This window comes from Chiloscyllium plagiosum, unplaced genomic scaffold (genome assembly GCF_037043375.1).
Source record: "Chiloscyllium plagiosum isolate Xiang-an unplaced genomic scaffold, Cpla_swu_hap1 HiC_scaffold_19, whole genome shotgun sequence".
Taxonomy (NCBI): Eukaryota; Metazoa; Chordata; class Chondrichthyes; order Orectolobiformes; family Hemiscylliidae; genus Chiloscyllium; species Chiloscyllium plagiosum.
This window is the reverse complement of record NW_028270157.1, coordinates 7,643,213-7,665,523: the sequence shown is the minus strand read 5'-3', so window position 1 is coordinate 7,665,523 and position 22,311 is coordinate 7,643,213. Positions and strand designations below refer to the sequence as shown.

At 40.5% G+C, this 22,311-nt stretch overlaps 1 protein-coding gene across 3 annotated transcripts in view; it reads left to right on the top strand.

The window, feature by feature from the left end:
* The window catches only part of LOC122559316 (sodium-coupled neutral amino acid symporter 1-like), a 71,258-nt gene extending 49,339 nt beyond the window's left edge, over positions 1–21,919 (top strand). For all 3 annotated transcript variants that reach the window (XM_043708674.2, XM_043708675.2, XM_043708676.2), the window contains 10 exons: positions 4,389–4,467; positions 6,252–6,334; positions 10,213–10,271; positions 11,171–11,281; positions 12,662–12,741; positions 12,826–12,926; positions 15,370–15,488; positions 16,801–16,942; positions 17,063–17,160; positions 19,150–21,919. In XM_043708674.2, coding sequence (XP_043564609.1) covers positions 4,389–4,467; positions 6,252–6,334; positions 10,213–10,271; positions 11,171–11,281; positions 12,662–12,741; positions 12,826–12,926; positions 15,370–15,488; positions 16,801–16,942; positions 17,063–17,160; positions 19,150–19,272 — 995 coding nt within the window. In that variant the 3' untranslated portion in view covers positions 19,273–21,919. The remainder of the gene's footprint in view (positions 1–4,388; positions 4,468–6,251; positions 6,335–10,212; positions 10,272–11,170; positions 11,282–12,661; positions 12,742–12,825; positions 12,927–15,369; positions 15,489–16,800; positions 16,943–17,062; positions 17,161–19,149) is intronic.
* The last annotated feature ends 392 nt before the right edge of the window (positions 21,920–22,311 follow it).

Genomic DNA, 22,311 nt, shown 5'->3' with positions numbered 1-22,311 from the left:
ATATTTAAGAGATATTTCATAATTAGATTAGATTATTTACAGTGTAGAAACAGGCCTTTCGGCCCAACAAGTCCACACCGACCCGCCACCCACCCAGACCCATACCCCTACATTTACCCCTTCACCTAACACTATGGGCAATTTAGCATGGCCAATTCACCTAACCTGCACATGTTTGGACTGTGGGAGGAAACCCATGCAGACACGGGGAGAATGTGCAAACTCCACACAGTCAGTCGCCTGAGGCGGGAATTGAACCCGGGTCTCTGGCGCTGTGAGGCAGCAGTGCTAACCACTGTGCCACCGTGCCACCCATTGTCCCACCGTGCCGCCCATAGATTAAATTAGTTATAGTGTGGAAACAGGCCCTTCGGCCCAGCAAGTCCACACCGACCCGCTGAAGCGCAACCCACCCAGTCCTATTCCCCTACATTTACCCCTTCACCTAACACTACAGGCAATTTAGCATGGCCAATTCACCTAACCTGCACATTTTTGGACTGTGGGAGGAAACCGGAGCATCCAGAGGAAACCCACACAGACACAGCGAGAATGTGCAAACTCCACACAATCGCCTGAGGTGGGAATTGAACCCGGGTCTCTGGCGCTGTAAAGAAAAACTCTAACAGAAGGACTAACCATCCATGGTTTATTAAAGAATTTAAAGAAGGCATCAAACTTATGGAGAAAACATAATTGCACAAAGTGGGTGGCAGGTCAGATGGGTGGACAGAACATAAATAACGAGTAAATCAAGAGAATAAATTAGACTACAAGATGAAGCTAGCTAGAAATGTTAAAACAGATAGCAGGAGTTTCTAAACATACAGGTCGTTCTGGTATAATGCGTGTTTCGTCAACGCGAATTGGCTGTAATGTGATTGATAAGTGTTTGGATAATGTGAAGTTTCTACTGACCAGGTATAGTGATTTGCTGTAGTGTCCTTCTGCAGCGCGATTATCAAGAGCAGTTTTCTATAGCACAATTTTCTACAGTGTGAGGTCACAGAGGAACACAATTGTTGCATTATAGCAGAACACCCTTTAAAAAGGAAAAGAGTAAGTATGGTGGCTCAGTAAGCATGGGGTAGCATGGTGGCTCAGTGGTTAGCACTGCTGCCTCACAGCGCTGGGACCCGGATTCGATTCCACCCTCGGGTGACTATGTGGAGTTTACACATTCTTCCCGTGTCTGCATGGGTTTTCTCCAGGTGTTCCGGTCTCCTCCCTCAATCCAAAGATTGCAGGCTGGGTGAATTGGCCATGCTAAATTGCCCAGAGTGTCCAGGAATGTGTAGGTTAAGCACAGTAGTCAGGGGTAAATGTAGAGTAATGGGGAATGGGTTTGGGTGGGATAGCCTTTGGCGAGTCGGTGTGGACTTGTTTGCCTGAAGGGCCTGTTTTCACACTGTAGGGATTCTATGGTTCTATGATAAAGTGAATTTGAAAATGAGGAATTAGTAGTAGATAAGAAGGAAATGGGCATGAAGTGAACAAATGTTTTGCTTCTGATTCACTATAGGGATTATAAATAGTATTCCAGTAAAACCTGTAAATCAGAAAGTGGAAGAGAGAGAGAGCAAATTGTGAAACTGTAATCACCAGAGATGTTGAGCAAACGGTGTAAACTGAGGGTTGACAAGTCCCAAGGTCCTGATGAATTTCATCCTAGGATATTTTTCAAAAATGGCTAATAAGGTAATAGATGCATTGAGGTTAATTTCCAAACTTCATAGGATTCTAAAGATGTTCCATCAGATTACAAAGAATTTAATATAACTCTTCAATTCAAGGACGAAGGCATCTGGTATGCTTTCCTTTAGGAGTTGGGAGGTCATGTTGTGCTGTACAGGGCATAGGTTAGGCCACTTTTGGAATATTGTGTGCACTTCTGGTCTCCCTCCTATAGGAAGGATGTTGTGAAATATGAAAGGGTTCAGAAAGAATTTACAAGGATGTTGCCAGGATTGGTGGGTTTCAGCTGCAGGGAGAGGCTGAATAGACTGGGTCAGTTTTCTCTGGAGCGCCGGAGGCTGAGGGGTGACCTTATAGAGGTTTATAAAATCATGAGGGACATGGGGGATAGGGTAAATAAACAAAGTCTTTTCCCTGGGGTGGGGGAGTCCAGAACTAGAGGGCATAGGTTTAAGGTGAGAAGGGAAAGATATGAAAAGGACATAAGGGGCAACTTTATCGCACAGAGAATGGTGTGTGTGTGTGGAATGAGCTGCCAGAGGAAGTAGGAGAAGCTGGTACAATTGCAACATTTAAAAGGCATTTGGATGGATACATGAATAGGAAGAGTTCAGAGGGTTATGGGCCAAGTGCTGGCAAATGGGACTAGATTAACTGAGGATATCTGATTGGCATGGATGAGTTGGACTGAAGGGTCTGTTTCCATGCTGTACATCTCTATGACTCTATGGCAGAAGCCTTCAAAATTTAAGCCAGTTAGCTTGATGCCTGTTGTGGGTGTGGTGTTCAAACTGATGATTAAGGAAGTTCCAATTGGGCAATTAGAAAAGCTGAAAGTAATCCGGAAGAGTTAGCATGAAGTTGTGAAAGGGAAATCATGTTTAACTAATATATTGGAATTACTTGAAGGAGTAATATATTCTGTGTCTGTAGACATACTGTGTTTGGATTTTCAGAATGTGTTTGAAAAGTTTCCACATAAAGCATATTACACAAAGTAGGAGCAAATTACTGCAGCTGCTGGAATCTCTACTGAAAATAACAAATGCTGGAGATCACTCTGGATCAGGTAGCATCTATGGAGAGAAAACAAACTAACGTTTGAAATCTAGATGACTCTTTATCAGAGCTCTGTGGAGTCCACAGAGGTCTGTGCTGGGGCTTCAACCTTTGACAATTTATATCAATGACTTAAATGGGGGACCAAAGACACAATTGTTACATTTGAAGATGGTTAGGAAAATATGTTGTGGAACAGGACGTAAGAGAAGTGCAGATGAATTTAGAAAGGTTGGGCAAAGATTTGGCCAATAGAGTACGATGTGAGAAAATATAAAGTCATTCACTTTGGTAGAAGAGTCTAAAAAGCAGAGTATTTTCTGTAGCAAAATAAGCGGAGAGTTTTGATTTGGGAAAAGATCTAATTGTTCAAGTATGAATTTCAAAAATGTAAGCAAGTAGTTAAGAAGACTAATGGAACACTGTCTGGTATTAACCATAGAGTCATACAGAGGCCCTTCAGCCCATTGAGACTGTACTGACAAAAGTATGCTAAATCTACTCTCGTCCAGCACCAAGCCTGTAGTCTTGAACATTGTGACATTTCAAGTGCTCATCTAAGTATATTTTCAAGGTTGTGAGGTTTCCTACTTCAAATATTGTCCCATGTATTGCATACCAGGTCCCCACCACCCTCTGGATGAAAAACATTTCCTTAACTCCCCTCTGAACTTTCTGTCTTTTCCCTAAAAGGTGTGCCCCTTGTTACTGGCTCTTCAACTAAGGAAACAGTTGCTTTGTATCCACTCTCTGAGTCTCTCGTAATCACCGACATCTATATGAGGACCCCCTCAACCTTCTCTGCTTCAAAGAAAACAACAAAACAAACCAAACTTATCCAGCCTCTCTTCACAGTTAAAGTACATCATCCCAAACAACATCCTAGTGAATGTCCTCTGCACCCCCTCCAATGTAATCACATAGTGTGGCAACCAGAGCTGCACACAATACTCCAGCTGTGCCCAAATCAAATTTATACACATGACCTCCCTGCTCTTATAATCTGTAGGGGCCTGTGAGAGTAAGAGTGTTATGCTTCAGTTCTAAAGGGCATTAGTGAGACTACACCCTCAAATACTGTGTGCAGTTTTGGTCTCCTTATTTAAGGAAAGATCTAAATGCATTTGGAAGTGGTTGAGAGGAAGCTTTCTATATTGATAACTAGATTGAGCCATTTGTCAAATAAGGAAAGGTTAGACAGACTGATGTTGTAACCACTGGAGCTACGAAGAGTGTGGGCTGACTTGATGGAGGTAAATGAAATCCTGAAAGGAGTGTTCTGAAAGAATGTTTCCTCTTGTGGGTGAGTCCAGAACTATGAGGTTTAAAACTTAGAGGCTGTCCTGTTAAAACAGATGAAGAGAATTGTTTTTCTCTTTGTGAGTTGTGTGAATCTGGAACTACTTCAGAAAGTGATGGAGACCATTGAATATTTTTAAGACAGCAGTAGATAGATTTTTGTTCATCAAGGGCATCAAAAGATATTGAGGAAAAGTGGAAATATGGCATTCAAAGCACAAACATGTCAGCTGTGATCTTATTGAACAGCAGATCAGGCTTGAAGGGCCCAAGGGGCCTACATCTCCTCCTATTTCAAATGTTCATATTTTAAAGTCATCCTCCATTTACTTTAGCCATCTTGAGTTACCTGTTTGTTGTCAAGAAAGAACTACCTGAGGTCATCCAATCCTTTACAGGTCAAGACAGTTCTGAGTAAGTACACTTTATTTGTTTAATCTGCAAATTCAATAAAGGAAGTAGCTTCAGTAATGCCACTGACATAAAAAGCAACAAGTAAGATTGGTGGAGTCATTATACAGGTTTTACAACATAACTTGTATTGTTAATAATTTAGGACACACACACACCTAATTAAGGAGTAATGCTCCGAAAGCTTGTACTTCCAAATAAATCTGTTGGATTATTACCTGGTGTTGTGTGAGTTTTAACTCTCTTCATCCCAGTCCAACACCGGCTCTTCAACATCATGGCTAACAAATTTCCAAGTCAGGATGATGAGTGTCTCAGACCATTTAATAAAGGAGCAGAATTAGGCCATTCAGCCCATCAAGTTTGCTATTCCAACATGGCTAATATTTTTCTCATTCCCCTGTCTTCTTCCTGTAACTATTGATCTCTTTCTAATCAATAACCCATCTCGTCTTAAACACACTCGCTGACTTGGCCGCCACAGCCTTCTGCAGTAATGGATCCTACAGACTCATCACCTGGCTGAAGAAATTCCTCCTCATCTCATTTCTAAAGGATCATCTGTTCTCTCTTAAGACTGTGCTTTTGGGTCCTAGTCTCTACTACTAATGGAAAGATCTTCTCCATTTCCACTCTACCTTAGCCTCTCAGTATTCTGTAAGCTTCCATTAGATTCCCCTCATTCTTAAATCCATTGAGTACTTAACCAGAGTTCTCAACTGCTCCTCAAATGATCAGCCCTTCATCCCCAGGATCATTCTTGTAAACCTCCCATGCACCAGTTCTAATCCAACACATCCTTCCCTAGATACAGCACCCAAAACTGCTTACAGTATTCCAAATGTGGTCTGACCAGAGCCTGTACAGCCTCGGTAGTACATCCCTGATATTGTATTCTAGCCCTCGTGAAATGAATGCTAACACTGTATTTGCCTTCCTAACTGACAACTGAACCTGCATAATAACCTTAAGAGAATCCTGAACTGGGACTCCCAAACCCCTTTGTGTCTCAGATTTCTGAACCTTTACCCCATTTAGAAAATAATTCACATCTCTATTCTTCCTACCAAAGTGCATAACCTCACACTTTGTCACATTGGTTCCATCTCCCACTTCTTTGCCCACTCTCTTAGCCTGTCCAAGTCTTTCTGTAGCCCCACTGCTTCTTTAACATGACCTGCCCTCCACCTAGCTTTGTGTCATCTGCAAATCTAGCAACAATGCCCTCAGTTCCTTCATCCAGATCATTAATGTATAATATGAATAGTTGCAGTCCCAACACTGACCCCTGCAGAACTCCACTAGTTCCTGGCTGCCATCCTAAAAAGACTCCTTTATCCCCACTCTCTGTCTTCTGCCAGTCAGCCAATCCTCTATCCGTGCTGGTACCTTGCCCCTAACACCATGGGCTCTTACTTAACTGCCTCTTGTGGGGCACTTTGTCAGAGGCTTGGAGGGAACTTAAAGGGAGTAGTGTTCTTGAATATCTGTTGCCGTTGTCCTTCTTGATGGTACTGATTTTGGGATTGGAATTGGTCATGACACTTCTGTTTTTTTGACCAATTACTGTAAAGTCTGTGTTCTCTGATTCCCAATCCTCTGGCGAAGGTAACAGTTTGTCTTTAATTTCTATATCAGAACCATTCAATACATTGCACACCTTTAAAAAGATCTTCTGTGTGCTAGCTAGCTATTAACAGTTTCTGAATTTGCAAATGAGCACGTCTGTAAGTGTTTGAAGAAGGATAGCAGTCAGTTATTAATACCCTCTTTTATTTTATTTTCAGAGCATGGTATTTGATTGACCGTAACCTTGTTATACTTGTGACTTTAATCATCATTCTGCCCTTGTGTCTATTCAGGAATATAGGTAAGTGTCTAATGTCTCAGCAGTAACATATTTCAATTTATCTGTGGAAGTGAAGACAAATTTATTACGATAATTGAGCATGATTCCTCAGAATAGCATATACACGGTAAACATTACCCCTGTGTCAATTAATGGGCTTCAGTTTGGGGCTTGTATGATAGCTCATTGAGTACACGTGAGTAAAGAATGAGAGTAGGTCACATGGTCCTTTGAGCCTGCTCCACCATTCAATGAGATTATGGCTGATCTGATTTTGACTCTACGTTCATGCATATCCCCTGATAATCTTTCATCCCCATGGTCATCAAGAATCTCTCTATCTCTGCCTGAAAGATATTTAAAGATTCTGCATTCACTGCCTTTTGAGGAAGGGAATTCCAAACTCTTATGGGAGAAAAAAATGTTCCCTCATCTCTCTCTTAAATGGGCGACCCCCTATTTTTAAACTATACCCCTAGTCCCAGATTCTCCCACAACAGGAAACATCCTCTTGACACCCAACCAGTCGAGTCCCCTCAGGATTTTAAACAGAAATTGCTGGAGAAACTCACAGATCTGGCAGCCATCTGTGGAGGAAAAGCAATTAATACTTTGAGTCCAGTGATTGTTCTTCAGAACTGTGTTTCTCCAACAGTTTCTGTTTTTGTTTCAGATTTCCAGCATCCGCAGTTCTTTGTTTTGTTTTAATCCCCTCAGCATCTTTTTAGTTTCAGTTAAGTTAATCGTAACCCTTCTGAACTCCAGAGGAAAAAGCTTAGCCTGTCTAACCTGTCCTCACAAAGCAATCTGCACATTCCAGTCTAGTAAGCCTTCTTTGAACTGTTTCCAATATATGGACATCCTTAATTCACCCAACCTGATCCTTAATCTAGCTGACCTCCGTCAGAGTGAGAGAGACTCCAACTAGTCTCTGTGTCCTGTGCACAGAGGGACAGAAAAAAAATCACACAGGAGTGCTAGTCAGTGATTGCTGGTAAATCCTGAGTCAATGTGGTTTGGATTTGGCTATGTGCAATATAAATTTCAATATTACTTCAATCAGATGGAATTGGTATTGTTTACTGCCTTGGCTCACATGAAGTTGGTTGAAGCATTGGAGAAAGAGGGTGTGAATGTTGCTAACTTTAATTCCATTTTCAAGATGAGAAACTGGCAGGAAGTGAAGGGGAAGGAAATAGTGGTGATGTTATCATAGAATCCCTATAGTGCAGAAAGAGGTCATTCAGCCCATCAAGTCTAAACTGAACCTCTGAAAAGCATCTTACCCAGATCCAGCCCCCGCTGTACCCCCAAAACCCCACAATTTACCATGGTTTATCCACCTAGCATGCACACTCCTGAATTATACAGGGCAATTTAGCATGGCCAATCCGCCTAATCTGCATATCTTTGGACTGTGGGAGGAAACCCACGCAGACACAGGACAATGTGTAAACTCCACACAGACAGTCACGCAAGGCTGCAATTGAAGCCGGGTTCCTGGTGCTGTGAGGTAGCAGTGCTAACCACTGAGCCACCATACCGCCCTCAATCAACTTCAAAATAGAACTGACGATTATAAGGTTAAGTTACGATTTAGGAAATTGTATAATTTGGGAGATGGTCACTCCTATGCTGCTGAGTTCTTGGAAAAACGATGAACACAGTTAACTTTAGGTCTCCATTAAATGGCATTCTGCTAACTTACCAAACTTAACTTCAACCTTATTTTGACCACTTTTGGGTGAAAAGTTAGGTTTGGAGTTGCAGATTTTGGTTTGTGATAAAGCACGGTTTCCTCTGGAAGAGCCTAGTTGCTCGAAGTGCAGTGACTGAAAATATACTTGAATATGCAAAGCAAAGCCCTAATGCCATTTTTAGAACTTTGTTGTGAAATTAGTGTACACACAGGCAAATATAACTCTTGCTGTCATTTTTGAGCTCTTACCCTCACAAAAATGTTGTGGGATTCTGCCAGCCCAGTGTCTTTCTCTTTCATTTCACCTATCCCCAATCACCGTGTGCAGATGAGGCCCGCACTCCAATTTCCAACGTATTAATAACCTCCAAGTATATTTCAATCAGACCATCCTGTTCATGTTGAAATCTGATGGAAGTTAAATTTCCACTCTCTCATTCTTGCGAAGAGTTCAAATGTGAGTCAAACCTGAAGTAGGGACCGCTCAGTCTGTTATTCTAATATTTTTCTAATCACAGTAACAGAAGAGATGAGGAAGTGAGGAATATTGGGGAAAGATTGTGAAACCTGGTGACTACCAGGGATCAACGTGCCACAAACCTCACCCATAAAGTTCTCATATTTTAAATTTAATTTAGATTGTTTCTTTTGATAAGATTTTTTGTTTCGGCTCAATCACTCACCCTCCGTCTTTGGAAGATTGAATACAAATTACCAACCTACCTTCAGGCCTCCACCAACGAATTGTCAAAGCCACATCTGAATATTCTGATTAAAAATGTAAACTCTCCACCTGATCTGCTTGCATTTAATCTGTAGCAAGGTATGTATCTGAACCAAATCTGGAAATCCCTCTCCTTATGTCGCATTCATTGTCAGCTTAGATATTGTTGACATTTTGCCACTGAGACAGAGGTTTGTGGTTGAAATTCTGCTCTGGAGTTGAGAATCTTTTAGATCGATATGTTGGTGTTGTCTTGAGGGATGTTGTAGTGCAGTCCACATTGGTGGAGGGGTCATCTTTCAGATGAGGTGTCACATCAAGGCAGTATTACAGTTGATCAGAGCAGAATGAGAAGTTGTTCTATTGTTGTAGGCAATTCAAAATCACCAAAAAGAAAAAGAGTAACCATCATTCATGCCATTGTTAGTAAAATTTAGTTTGGAACTCGATTAAGAAGCAAAATTAGTCAGCTACAAATGTTAAGGATGAAACATTGGAGGATGTTCTGTGTAAATAAGCATTGTAGGGTGTCCTGTGTAAATGCACTCTTTCTGTACCTTGACATATATCTTGTAGTTGTCGTTGCAGACCCAATCCTGTTACTTCTCTTTTCTTTCTCCTTCCTCTCGGTCCCTGCCAAACCTTCCTCTCTGCCATATATTTCCTTTCCACTTTTGCGATTGGAAACATTTTTAAGTGATCAGGATAGATCTGCAGATGGATGGCAGAATTGGTTATACACTAGATTTGCTTGGGTCTGAGGGATTGGCCATGCTAATGGAACCAACCATGATAGGAGGAAATAAAGTAAAGATAACTTGTGCCTGGCTACCAGGCCCACGGCCCACAACAGAGCACTTGGCAAGAAGGATGTGCTCTTTATTTCTTCATTTTTCTGCCTTTATATTTCTATGTATTGGTTTATTTTTCTGTGTTTGAAGATGGTGCCCGAGAGTGGTGATAGTATACAACACTTTTCACTGTACTTTGTAACAATATACATGTTTCGGGCATAAGGCCTTCTTCAGGAATCCTTATGCCCGAAACATCGATTCTCCTGTTCCTTGGATGCTGCCTGACCTACTGCGCTTTTCCAGCAACACATTTTCAGCTCTGATCTCCAGCATCTGCAGCCCTCACTTTCTCCTCCAACAATATACACGTGGCAATAAATGAATTAAAGCAAATCAGATAAAGGTTTCAGTGGTGCCAAGGGCATCAAGGTGGAGAATGTGAAATGGTTGAGAAGATTATTGATTATTACTTTGTGATATCTGAGCTTTGAGCTTTGCAGGGCCAAAAAGTAGTAGCATTTTTTAACTTCTTTTAATCTCTTAAACTTCAAGGGATATAAATATTGCTGCAATTCTTCTTTTGATGGAAAGATACTTCAGGATATGAAGACCAATCTCTTTCTTTATCTTTCTGTTGTAGATTGTGCCAATATTGAAAATAATGTCTTCTCCTGTTTTTTAGGGTACCTTGGATACACAAGTGGATTTTCACTCGCATGTATGATTTTCTTCCTAATTGTTGTAAGTAATAATTCTATGTCATTCAGTTAAACCAACTACGTTGTTATAAATAAAAACAGAAAGTGCTAGAAATAAGACTAGAAGACATAGGAGCAGAAGTGGCCATTTAGTCCATCTCATGTCATTCAATGAGATCATGGCTACATTGTTATTTTCTGCCTCAACTTGAATGGCTCCCAGTGCCGTGGTCAGTTTGCTCATCCTCTCTATAGTCCCCATTCTTGTCCACATAGCTTACAAGAATACCATAATGTTGGATAATTACAGAGACAGAGGCTCCTCAAAAGCTGCCCCTTGGGTCCCCATGCCTGTCTCACTTTCACCCTTTGAAAGAGAGAAAATGAGGTCTGCAGATGCTGGAGATCAGAGCTGAAAATGTGTTGCTGGAAAAGCGCAGCAGGTCAGGTAGCATCCAAGGAACAGGAGAATCGACATTTCGGGCATAAGCCCTTCTTCAGGAGGGCCTTTGAAAGGCCTAACTTTTGGAGTGTGATTGCCTCCTGGAACAAAGTGTCCAGGTTTCGGGTTTCCCTTTCCCCTTGCAGTGCAATGTCTGTCGCTCCAAGTCCAGCTCCTCAACTCTAATCTGAAGTAGCTTGAGCTGGAGACACTGCAATTAATGGCAACAACTGAGGAGGGAGGAAAAACAGGATTAACATTGCAAGTCAGAAATAATTTGCTACTTGGACTCTATTTATATTTTAGGTTTCCAACATTTATAACATATTATTTGTATCACTTTGTTGTAAGACCACACCTCAAAAATATGTTACTTGAAAAGTTGGAAAATGGCAATGGAATATATATATAGTAGATATCTAGATTGATTAGCGTTAAATGCATTTAGACAATTGTGCTTATTAACATTAAAAAACCGTGATTGTTTTCCTTGATTTCAGGTTATCTACAAACAGACACAACTTTCCTGCGATACTTCAGTATCAACTAATATTACGGACCTTGTTTGTACAATTACGTGTACACCAGAATATTTTGTCTGGAATGATAAGGTATCAGTCTTTTGCTTCCATTACTTGATAATTGTTTGAACTTGAAAGAATGCCAGGGTTTCTTTTCCTAAAGTAATATCATTAGGTATTCCCAATACTAAGAGTACATATTGGGTACAAGAATAGGAAAGGTTTAGAGGGATATGGGCCAAATGCTGGCAAATGGTACTTGATTAATTTAGGATATCTGATCAGCATGGGTGAGTTTGACCGAAGGGTCTGTTTCCGTGATATACAACTCCATGACTATGTTGCCATTGCAATAAGACGTGTTGGGAGATCTCGCTGTAATTTTTACGATTATGAATGTTATATCAACACGTGTAGAGGAAGACAGGGCAAAATGAATGAGTAGCAAACAATGTTCCTTATGCATTGGGGTGTAGCAACCTGGAAGCAAGCAACTCAGAAGTTATCCCCTTTAAAATGCTACTGATGGGCCGGTTGTACAACAAAATTAAAAACAATCCAGCTTCAAATGAATAGGCCACACACAAGACAAAAATTGTGTGGGGGAGAGGGGGGCACTTGGATAGTTAATCTGAAGGACTCCTTTGTATCCTGCAGACCTCAGCTCCAAACTGGTGCTGGAAAAGATCTTCGAGCAGATTGCTGGTAATCACTGAAGAACAAGAAGTTACAAATGTTGACAATATAATGTAACATAAACTTCATAACCCTTCTTTTTCCTCACTCTGCTAAATCACATACATTTAATCTTATATCTATGTTTCTGTGCCCTAGCGCCTCCCCCCCCACCCCCCGACAGCTTGCAAATTGAGTATATCAGTGCTGGCTTCTTACTAGTTGTAGTTTTGTGATGAGTGTGTCACCAGCGAGATGACATTTATTGCCCATCCCTAAATAGATCCCAGAGTTAAGAGTCAATCGCACTGCTGTGGGTCTGGAATCACATGTAGGCCAGACCAGGTAAGGACGGTAGTTTGCTTGCTTAAAGGACATTAGTGAACTGGATGGGTTCTTTCCAACAATCAGCAATCGCTTCATGGTCAGCATCATACCCCTAATTCCAGATATTTATTGAATTCAAATTCCACCATCTGCCGTGGTCGGATTCAAACCCAGGTCCCTGGATCACCGGTTTAACAATCCAGCACTGATAGCCCTCGGCCCTTCATCTGCCCCTGGTGGGTGGTTAATTTTGAATGATTTGACAGAACGTGTGCCAGTACCCATTTTTCCCAAAATGAATTAAACAACTTGTTCAGTTTAAAATATTCCCAACAGTACAGTGTTTTCTGTTGAAATGTGTGTGTGTGTGTGCGCACACTCAGATGTTTTGTAATCTTTTAAGCTTATTTTGTAGTTGATTTTGGTTAGTATTTATATGTCAATTTGAATTGTTGTTTTATTTTCCAGACAGTTTATGCTTTGCCCACTATGGCCTTTGCCTTTGTCTGTCATCCGTCAGTACTGCCCATCTATCGTGAGCTTAAAGAGTAAGTATATTCAGTTAAAAATGTATTTAATATGAATTTGTGACTAGTGGCCTTGAGTATAAATTGAATATTTTTGTTTTTCAGTCACACATGCAAAAAAATGCAGGTTGTTTCAACGATATCCTTCTTCTCAATGTTTGCCATCTACCTGCTTACAGCAATATTTGGGTACCTGACCTTCTACAGTAAGTGTTCATATATTTTGCCCAGATTCAAAGTCCTGAAATCAGACAAAACTGACAGAACTGTGGATGCTGGAAATCAGAAACAAAAACAGGAATTGCTGGAAAATCTCAGCAGGTGCAGCAGCTGTGGAGAGAAATTAGAGTTAATGTATCGGGTCTGGTGACCCTTCTTCAGAACGTTCTGTGGACACCTCAGAGGATAGGTCACCAGACCCGAAACATTAACTCTGATTTCTCTCCACAAATGCTGCCAGACCTGCTGAGCTTTTCCAGCAATTTTTGTTTTCATTCCTGGAACCAGAAGATGGTTAAAGCAAAGGAGACCATTGGGCCATTCTGCTTATGCTGTCTCTCTGCAAATGTAGCTGAGTCAGACTCACTCCCCTGTCCCTTCCCTTTTGCCCTCCACTTTCGCAATTCCTCTCAAAGTGCTTGTCCAGTTCCCCTTAGAAAACTATGATTGAATTTGCTTTCCCCTCCTCGGGCATCTGCATTCCTGATCCTAATCTGCATGAAAATATATTCTCTTATCATCATTGCTTCTTTGCCTATCATCTTAAATCAGCATCTTCTGATTCTTGACCCTTGTGTTCATGGGAAGTTTCTCCCAACCTGTTCTGTCTGTATTTTACATGATTTTTGAATAATTCTGTTAAGTCTCTTCTCAGCCTTCCCTTTGAGACAAGTTGATCAGGCTGTCCAATCTATTCAAATAATTGAGGTGCCTCAAATTATTCTCGTCAGTTTCTTCTTAGATATCTCGAAAGACTTCGTATCCATCCTAGGTGCAGCACCAAACATTGTACATAGTAGTCCAGCTGAGGCCAAATCATTGTTTTCTCAAGGTTTGGCATGTCCTCCTTGCTTTCATAGCCTGTGCCTTTATTGCAGCATTTGCCCCCATCCCCCCCCACCCAGTCCACCTTCTAAATTTTCTCTGTTCATGTCCCTTTTAGTTTGTATTACCCGAGCTCCCCTGCCTATAAATTGAATTGCTGTTGAGACATTATCATGATTTCATTAAATCTTGAAAGATTGTAAAATGATTTCCAACACCACCACTGCATTCCACTATTGCTCAACATCACAGCAGAGTCAGTCAAGATGCTAAAGTTTAACTCCTGCGGGGAATTGAAATGGCATCAGCTTTAGTTCAAAAGCAAGCATCAGAATGACTCATTACTGCCTCCATCTAGGCACGCTTCAATTACTTTGTCAGATTATTCAGTTTTCCAAATTAATCAGTTCTGAACAAAAAGTGTATATTTATTTTCCTGAAAAGATTGGATTTCAGTTTGCCTACAATTTTTACAGTGAGGGTGTGGTAGAGTTGTGAAGGAGCTAAGAGTTAATATCATTGAAACTAAAAAAATACTGAGAGGCCAGGGCACAGTGGACGTGGAGAAGATGTTTCTACTAGTATTAGAGGCTAGGACCTGAGGGCATGGCCTGAGAGTGAAGGGAATGACCCTTTAGAACTGAGATGAGGAGGAATTTATCCAGCCAGAATATGTGGAACTCCATGTCACAGAAGACTACGGAGGCCACGTTAATGAGTGTATTTAAGCCAAAGATGGATAGCTTCTTGATTAGTAAGGGGATGAATGGTTACAGGGAGAAGGCAGGAGAATGTGTTCGAGAAATATATCAGCAATGATGAAACGTGGAGCAGACTCGATGGGCTGAATGGCCTAATTCTGTTCCTAATCTTATTGTCTTATCATAAGGATGATGGTTTGTTTGAGGTTATGGGAGGCCAGTACTTTACTTTGAAATGTTGTTGAGATGAAAATATAAGAACAAGGTACAAGAGGAGGGCACACAGCCTTTTAAAGGCTGATTCTCCCTTCAGCAGGGTCATGGCTGATCTGATTTAACTCTCAACTCTACATTTTTGCATGTCCCCAACAATGTTTCATTCCCTTACTCACCAAGATTCTATCTACTGCTACTGTAAAAATATTTAAAGGCTCTGCATCCACTGCTATTTGAGGAAAGGACTCAAAACACTCATAACTCTCCAAAATAATTTTCTTTCTCTCTCATCACTGTTTTAAATGGGTAAACCTTGATTTTTAAACTGTGACCCCAAGGTCTGGATTCTGCCATGTGATCCATCCGAACAACTGTCCTCAGGATGTTCAAAATCTCAGTATTCTTATCTTAAACACAAGACAGAAAGTAATCGGACTGACATTATTTTTGTTTTCCCCCATTACTTTAAAAGCTGACTCAGTATGTAACCAAAACAGTATTCATATTTCTTTCGTAATGGGTGTGATTCATTTAATTGATCCTGGAAGTAGGAGATTGGTAATAAATTATGAAACAATAATAACGAGAATGATACTGCAATATTTCCTAGGTTTGTTTGGAAATCGATAAACAAGCCAATGACAACAAGAAATAATTATACACCTGGATACTTTTTCTTTCCTCACAGACACGGTTAATGAGGAGCTGCTTTTATCTTACCGTGATCATGGTGACAAACTCATTTTGATACTTCGCTTGGCTGTAATAACAGCTGTAGTTCTAACTGTTCCAGTCCTTCTGTTCACAGTGAGTATTACCTGTTAAATTTAAATCATTTGATCAATTTTGTCTTAAAAAATTTGTTCCAAAATCAACAGTGGTCCTCAGATTCCTTTCCCTTTGCATTCTCACAAAAAGCATCATTCTGTCGGATAGCCTTCAACTGTGATGCTTCAGCAATGCAGCTCTTTATATATGGTGTAATTTGCAGCTGGTATTTCACACTCAGTATATCCACAGTCTCACAGAGAATGTTGGAGAAATTCAGTCTGCTGCTATCTACAGAAAGAGAAACAGTTAACATTTCAAGTTCAATGTAACTCCTTTTCAGAACATAGGACTTAGGTGCAAATAATTTGGCCATTCAGTAAGACCATAGCCAATTACTTGTGGTCTCAATTGCATTTTCCTCATTCCTCCCTTAATTCTTGACTCCCTCATTTACCAAATATCTGTCACAGTTAAACAGGATGAAGAGGACATTTGGTACACTTGTCTTCATTGATTAGAGCATTGAATATAGGAGTTAGGGTTTCATGTTATAGAATCATAGAGATGTACAGCACAGAAACAGACCCTTCGGTCCAACCCGTCCATGCTGACCAGGTATCCCAACTCAATCTAGTTCCACCTGACAGCACCCAGCCCATATTCCTCCAAACCCTTCCTGTTCATATACCCATCTAGGTGCTGTTGCGGCTCTATGGGACATTGCTGAGACCACTTTTGGAATACTGCTTTCAGTTTTGGTCTCCCTGCTAGCAAAAGGATGTTGTCAAATTTGAAAGAATTAGAAAAGATTTACAAGCATGTGCCAGGGTTGGAGGTATTGAGTTATAGGAAAAGGCTGAATAGGCTGGGGCTATTTTCTCTGGAGTGTTGGAGGCTGAGGTGTGATCTTATAGAGGTTTATAAAATCATGAGAGGCATGGATAGGGTCAATAGATAAGGTCTTTTTCCTGGGGTAGGGGAATCTAGAACTAGAAGGCTTATATTTAAGGTGAGATGGGAAAAGTTTAAAAGGGACCTAAAGGGGCAACTTTTTCATGCAGAGGGTGTGCGTGTATGGAGTGAGCTGCCAGAGGAAGTAGTACAATTTCAGCAATTAAAAGGCATCTAAATGGGTATGTGAATAGGAAGGGTTTGGAGGGATATGGGCCAAATACTGGCAGATGGGACTAGATTTATTTAGGATATCTGGTCGTCATGCTGAGTTGGACAATAGTATTTGTTTCCATGCTGTACATCTCTGAGAGAGACTGAATTGAAGGTAGTTGGCTGTGCTACTGATTATCTTAATAGAATTTGCTAAATGCAGGTGTTATTTTTATTTGCACAGGTCCGCTCTTCAATTGTCTTGTTGGTGTTAAAGGGGAAATTCCGATGGCTCCATCACTTTATTATTACATTCTTTCTTCTCACTGGTAGCAGCCTTTTGGTTATATACATTCCATCGATAATGGATGTATTTGCTGTTATTGGTAAGTTGAAGTATCTATTTTAGTGTATGCTGCTTCACAATGTTTTGAGTAACTTAATTTCATTTTCATTGTGCTGTGTTTAATAAACCTTTCAAATGATCTGTCTTTTCTGTGGTACAGGCTCGACTTCGGCTAACATGCTGATCTTCATTCTTCCTGCATCCTTATATTTAAAACTTGTAAAGAATGAGCCTCAAAACAGCTGGCAAAGAAAAGGGGTATGTATATTTGATATTATGTGTTCATCAATTTTAAGATTTATGCATGTTAACATTGCTGCCTAGTTCGTTCTGAAAAATACTTGTATCACAAGCCTGCTTCTCCTTGCACCTTCCTTCTTCTGAGTGCCGACCTTTTGCAGTGCAACCATCCTGTCTGAAGAAGAGGAAAGCTGTTCTGCAGCTAAAGCAGGAATCCACTGTATATGTCTCACAGTTAATAGGGGGCTAGCTAGCTCAGTGGGCTGCGTAGTGATGATGAATGATGCTGATAGTGTGGGTTCAATTCCCACACCAGCTGAGGTTACCCTTAAGGACTCTCAATCTTTTCTCTCACTAGAGATTTGGGGAACCTCAGGTTAAACTACCAGAAGTCTCACACACACACACACTCCCCCTTTCTAATGAGAGAGCAGCTTTCTGATCTGGTAGGACTTTACCTTGCAGGCAATTGAGACATATCTAGCTTAAACAACAGGGGGTTCAGTGTATGGGTAGAGGCAGGAAGGTGGTGGCTGATATGCTCAACATTCTCCTAACTTACTTTCACATTAGCAGTGGGAAAGCTTGTTCAAAACTAAATTAAAGCACATCAGTGACCAATTAAGGATCTCTTCTCCCTCTCTCCCGGTTTTTTATTATGACTTTAGAACCTCTGGCAGGTGGGAGGATCTCTCACTCTCAGACTTACACACATGCACGCACACACACTCTCACTCACTCACATTCTTCCCACATCTGCATGGATTTTCTCCAGTTTCCACCCAAAATCCACAGCTGTGCAGGCTAGCTGAATTACTTGTGGGTCTGGGTAGGATGCTTTTCGGAGGGTCACTGTGGACTCGATAGACTGAATGGCCTATTTCCACACTTGGTGTTCTATGATTCTACCCCACTTCCCAGAGAGCAATGCCTGCTCCTGCCTGTAGCGAGGTTGCGATCTGCCTCATCAATCCTGTTTTCCCTCGCAAAGGCCCTCAGTGCAATCTCAACCACCAAGTGTAGCTCCAGTAGTGGCCACCATTCCCGGTGGCACTGTTGAGCTACAGGCCTTCCAATTGGCCATCAACTCTTCATGTGTCATTGATGGGATAGCAGCCACTTTATCGTTTACTGCTGAGGAGAATTAGCCAAGGGTCAGCCTGACAACTGAAGCAAGTTAGCACCTCCCTTTGGCCCCAGTGGTGGGAACCATGCTGGTACCTTATAATCCATTCTGAGCTGTATTGTGTGCTGAATAGATGCTGCAGTCCAACATGTGATATTGGATCAATTCTTGAGTTTTCAACCCAGTGAGTATTTGATGGGAGAAATTGTCGAGATTTTTTGGAATAGATAGCACAACAAATGCTACAGGTTAATTATTTAGAATCCACATTGACATGTTTCTTGCAATGGGTTTGTCTTTGTTGTTTAGGCCGAAATGATTTTTCAAATTTGTTTCTGGAATGTGGCCATCACTGGCTAAGTCAGCATTTAATGCCCTTCCCTAACTGCCCAAAGTCAGCCACGTTGCTATGAGTCTGCAGTCACCTGTAATCCAGCAGTTTCTTTCCCTACAGGACATCAGTGAACCGGATGAGATTTTCTGACAATCAGCAATGGTCAGCATTGATCCCTTTATTCCAGGTTTATCCCACCATCTGCCATGGAGGGATTTGAACCTAAGTCCCCAGGATATTACGTGGGTGTCTGGATTAATAGTCAAATGATAATACCAGTAGGCCATCACCTCCCCATATATGTTATCATAAAGCTGTATTAATAGCATTTTGCAATGATTGAACGTTGTGCGCTGGCATCTTACTGATGATGCTAGCAATTGATGCTCTTAATGCTCACTCTGCTAAAATATCAAATCTGCAAATCCTAGCAGAGTGGCATCTGGCACATCTCTCAGAAATGCATGCTGCTGATGATTTAAATACTGACCATCACTTACTTCAGTGAATGAGAGGTAATTTACCTGTGAACTTTTACTTTATCCAGGCTATGGCTTTTCTAGCTGTTGGGATAATATTCATGTTCGTCACTGTACCATTGATCTTTGTTGAATGGAACAAAAGAAGCAGCAACAACACCAGCACAGGCAGCTGTTCTGGCCAACACTGATATTAGTAACGGGATGAAGACAAGGCAAGCTTTCTCGGCAGTACAAGGCATTGTTTGGATCATCAGAGGTTATGACACTTCTCAGTTTTTTTTTGCACAAAGGTCATTGCAAGAAAAGACAGCCCTATTAAAATTTGGATAATGTGATCGTACACTTCTGAAGCTGCTGTCTTCATAGATGGACAACGATAAGTAAATTTTAGTTTTGCCCTTGTCTCAAAATTGCATGACTTTTTTTTAAAAAAAGGATTTCCACTATTAAATTCGAACTTGCTAAAGAGCTCCTTGGAGTGTCCAGTATTTCCCGAAACTCTAACTGTCAATGTATTTCTTGGATTATTTTCCTGCTTTTTAGCAGATTATTTCATCTTGATTAGGCTTTTTAGAAATGGATTTAATTTCTTTGGAACTAATACAAAGCCTAAACCTTTCTGCCCAGCCTCTCTATTATCTATTTTAATTTGGCACATTGTTGTGCTTTGGAGAAATCGTCCTACCTTAATTGTAACAGGACTCAATAATAAAACATGGTTGAAATTACGTCCTGCTACACAATAACTTAATACATTTCTCATAAGTGCCTCTCTTTGTAATATTGGTGGGGACAAGAGCATTTTCTGGATTATTATTTGCCTCTTACTGAATTGCTCCATTGTTAAACCTAGAATGACTGTGGCACAGAAAGAGGTCATTTGGAAAAGTGAAAGAATCTAGGACCAAAGGGAATAAGTTCAGAATAAGGGGATCACACATTTAAAACAGAGATGAGGAGAAATTTCTTCTCTGAGGGGAGTGAATCTGTAGAATTCCTTACTGCATAGTGTTTTAATGTTTTTATGTTCAAGGTGGATATAGATTTCATATCAGGAAGGGCATCATGGCTTATATGGAAAAGGCAGAAAGTGGAGTTGAGGATTACCAGATCAATCATGATCTCATTGAACAGCAAAGCATGCTTGATGGGCTGAATAGCCTACTTCTGCTCTGGTGTCTTACAGTCTTGGCCATTCATGTTTGTAATGGTTCTCTAAAAGAGCAGCTGATCTGGACCTACTCCTTTGCCCATTCTCTGTGGCCCTGCAGTTTTTCTTCAGACCTAATTCCTCTTAGAACCTGCCTCCACCACAATCTCAGGCAGCACATTCCAGATCCTATCCACTCACTGTGTTTCTCTTCATGTTGTCTCTTCTTTCTTTTAACAGTCCAAACAGATTCTCAAACTTTTCACTGATTGAAACAGTTTCATTCTGTCTACTGAGTCTAGACCCCTCATGATTTTGAACATATCTATCAAAACTTCTGTTGAAGGAGTTTTGTTTTTATTCATTGACAGGATGAGGGTGTGTCTGGCCAGGCCAGCATTTATTGCCCATCCCTAATTGCCCAGAGGGCAGTTAAGTGTCAACCACATTGCTGTGGGTCTGGAGTTACATGTAGGCCAGACCAGGTAAGGATGGCAGTTTCCTTCCTTGAAAAACATTAGTGAGCCAGATGGGTTTGTCCGACAATTGACAATTGATTCATGGTCATCATTAGACCCTTAATTCCAGATTTTTAAAATTGAATTCAAATGCCATCATCAGTCATGGTGGGATTTGAACCTGGGTCCCCAGAACATTACCTGACTCTCTGGATTAAAAGTCCAGCACTAATACCTCTAGGCCATTGTCTCCTCATCCAGCTGCTCCGAACTCATTTATCTCAAATATAATGCTGCAGACGCTTTCACTGTCTACAGTTTTTCTCCTGATATTAATTATTATTTTTGTGTCAATTTTCTTTATTTGTACATGAGTGTGATTGTTAATTGTCCTTGAGAAGGTGGTTGTGATACTCCAATTTGAGAAACACTGTGTTGAAAAATAATTTCTGTACTAACAATCTTGGCCTTAATATCAGTTGAGACACCAGGTTGAAGATCATTTTAACACAAGGACTGATTTAGACATCGCACAACCCTGTGATGCATTATGACTGCTGAATTTAAATGTTCTGCACCTGTGACTTAGATTAAAGTATAAATCTGTATTTTTTTAATTTACATGAAGCAATATTCACTTTGAAACAACTTTCTACTGAACTCAGTATACTGTTCATGTTACAGTGTGTATAAAATCAGTATCTCACGGCATACTTGTAAATCTAATTTTTTAAAATATTGTATGAATTTACTTGTGTTAAATAATGAAACTTATTTTAGCATAGATTCCTACCTGGTGAACTAGACTGAAAAAGGTTTGAAATGTTGCCAAATACTTAAATTTTATTATGGCCAATACATGTGGGTCAGAGAACAACACTGGTGTTAAAGAAAAAGCTATGCTGTAGAGGTGCCAGTGTTGGGTTGGGTACACAGTTGGAAGTCACATGACACCAGATTGTAGTCCAACAGGTTTATTTGAATCACAAGCTTTCAGAGCGCTGCTCCTTTGTCAGGTGACTTCTGATACTTAAGAAAAGCTTGTTTATTTCATTAAAACTTTTGGCAGTTTCAATTGCTTGTGAAATAAAAATTGCAACATAAATACTGGCTTTATTGTAAAACAAAAGAATTGTATTTTTTTGAGACGTCTACAATAAAGATGTACTGTAAATAATGTGGTATACATTATAAGGTACTGTGTGGATAAATCTCCCTTCTTCTTACCTTTTGATTATGTTACCATCTCTGTACATTTATTGTGTAAACTTCAACCCTGCGACAGGCTCATTCAACCACATTCATCTTTGTGTTTGTGTCCAAACAATTTAACTTACTTTACTTGTTTCCTTTCATTCTCTTGGGTTCATGCCGGAATTCCCGGATGATTTAAAGGGGCAGTTAGATTAATGACATTACTTGAAACTGGAACAGTGAAAAGTACTGGGCCCAAAAAGACTGTGATGTTCGTGTGGCAAGTTCCTTAAACCGTTAAACTGCACAGAGGGAACTTGCATTTATATGATGTTTTTAAACCTCAGGAAATTCCAAAATACCTTACAGTCTCTTGAATTTTCTTTTAAAAATGTATTCATGGGATGAGAGCATCTTTGGCTGGG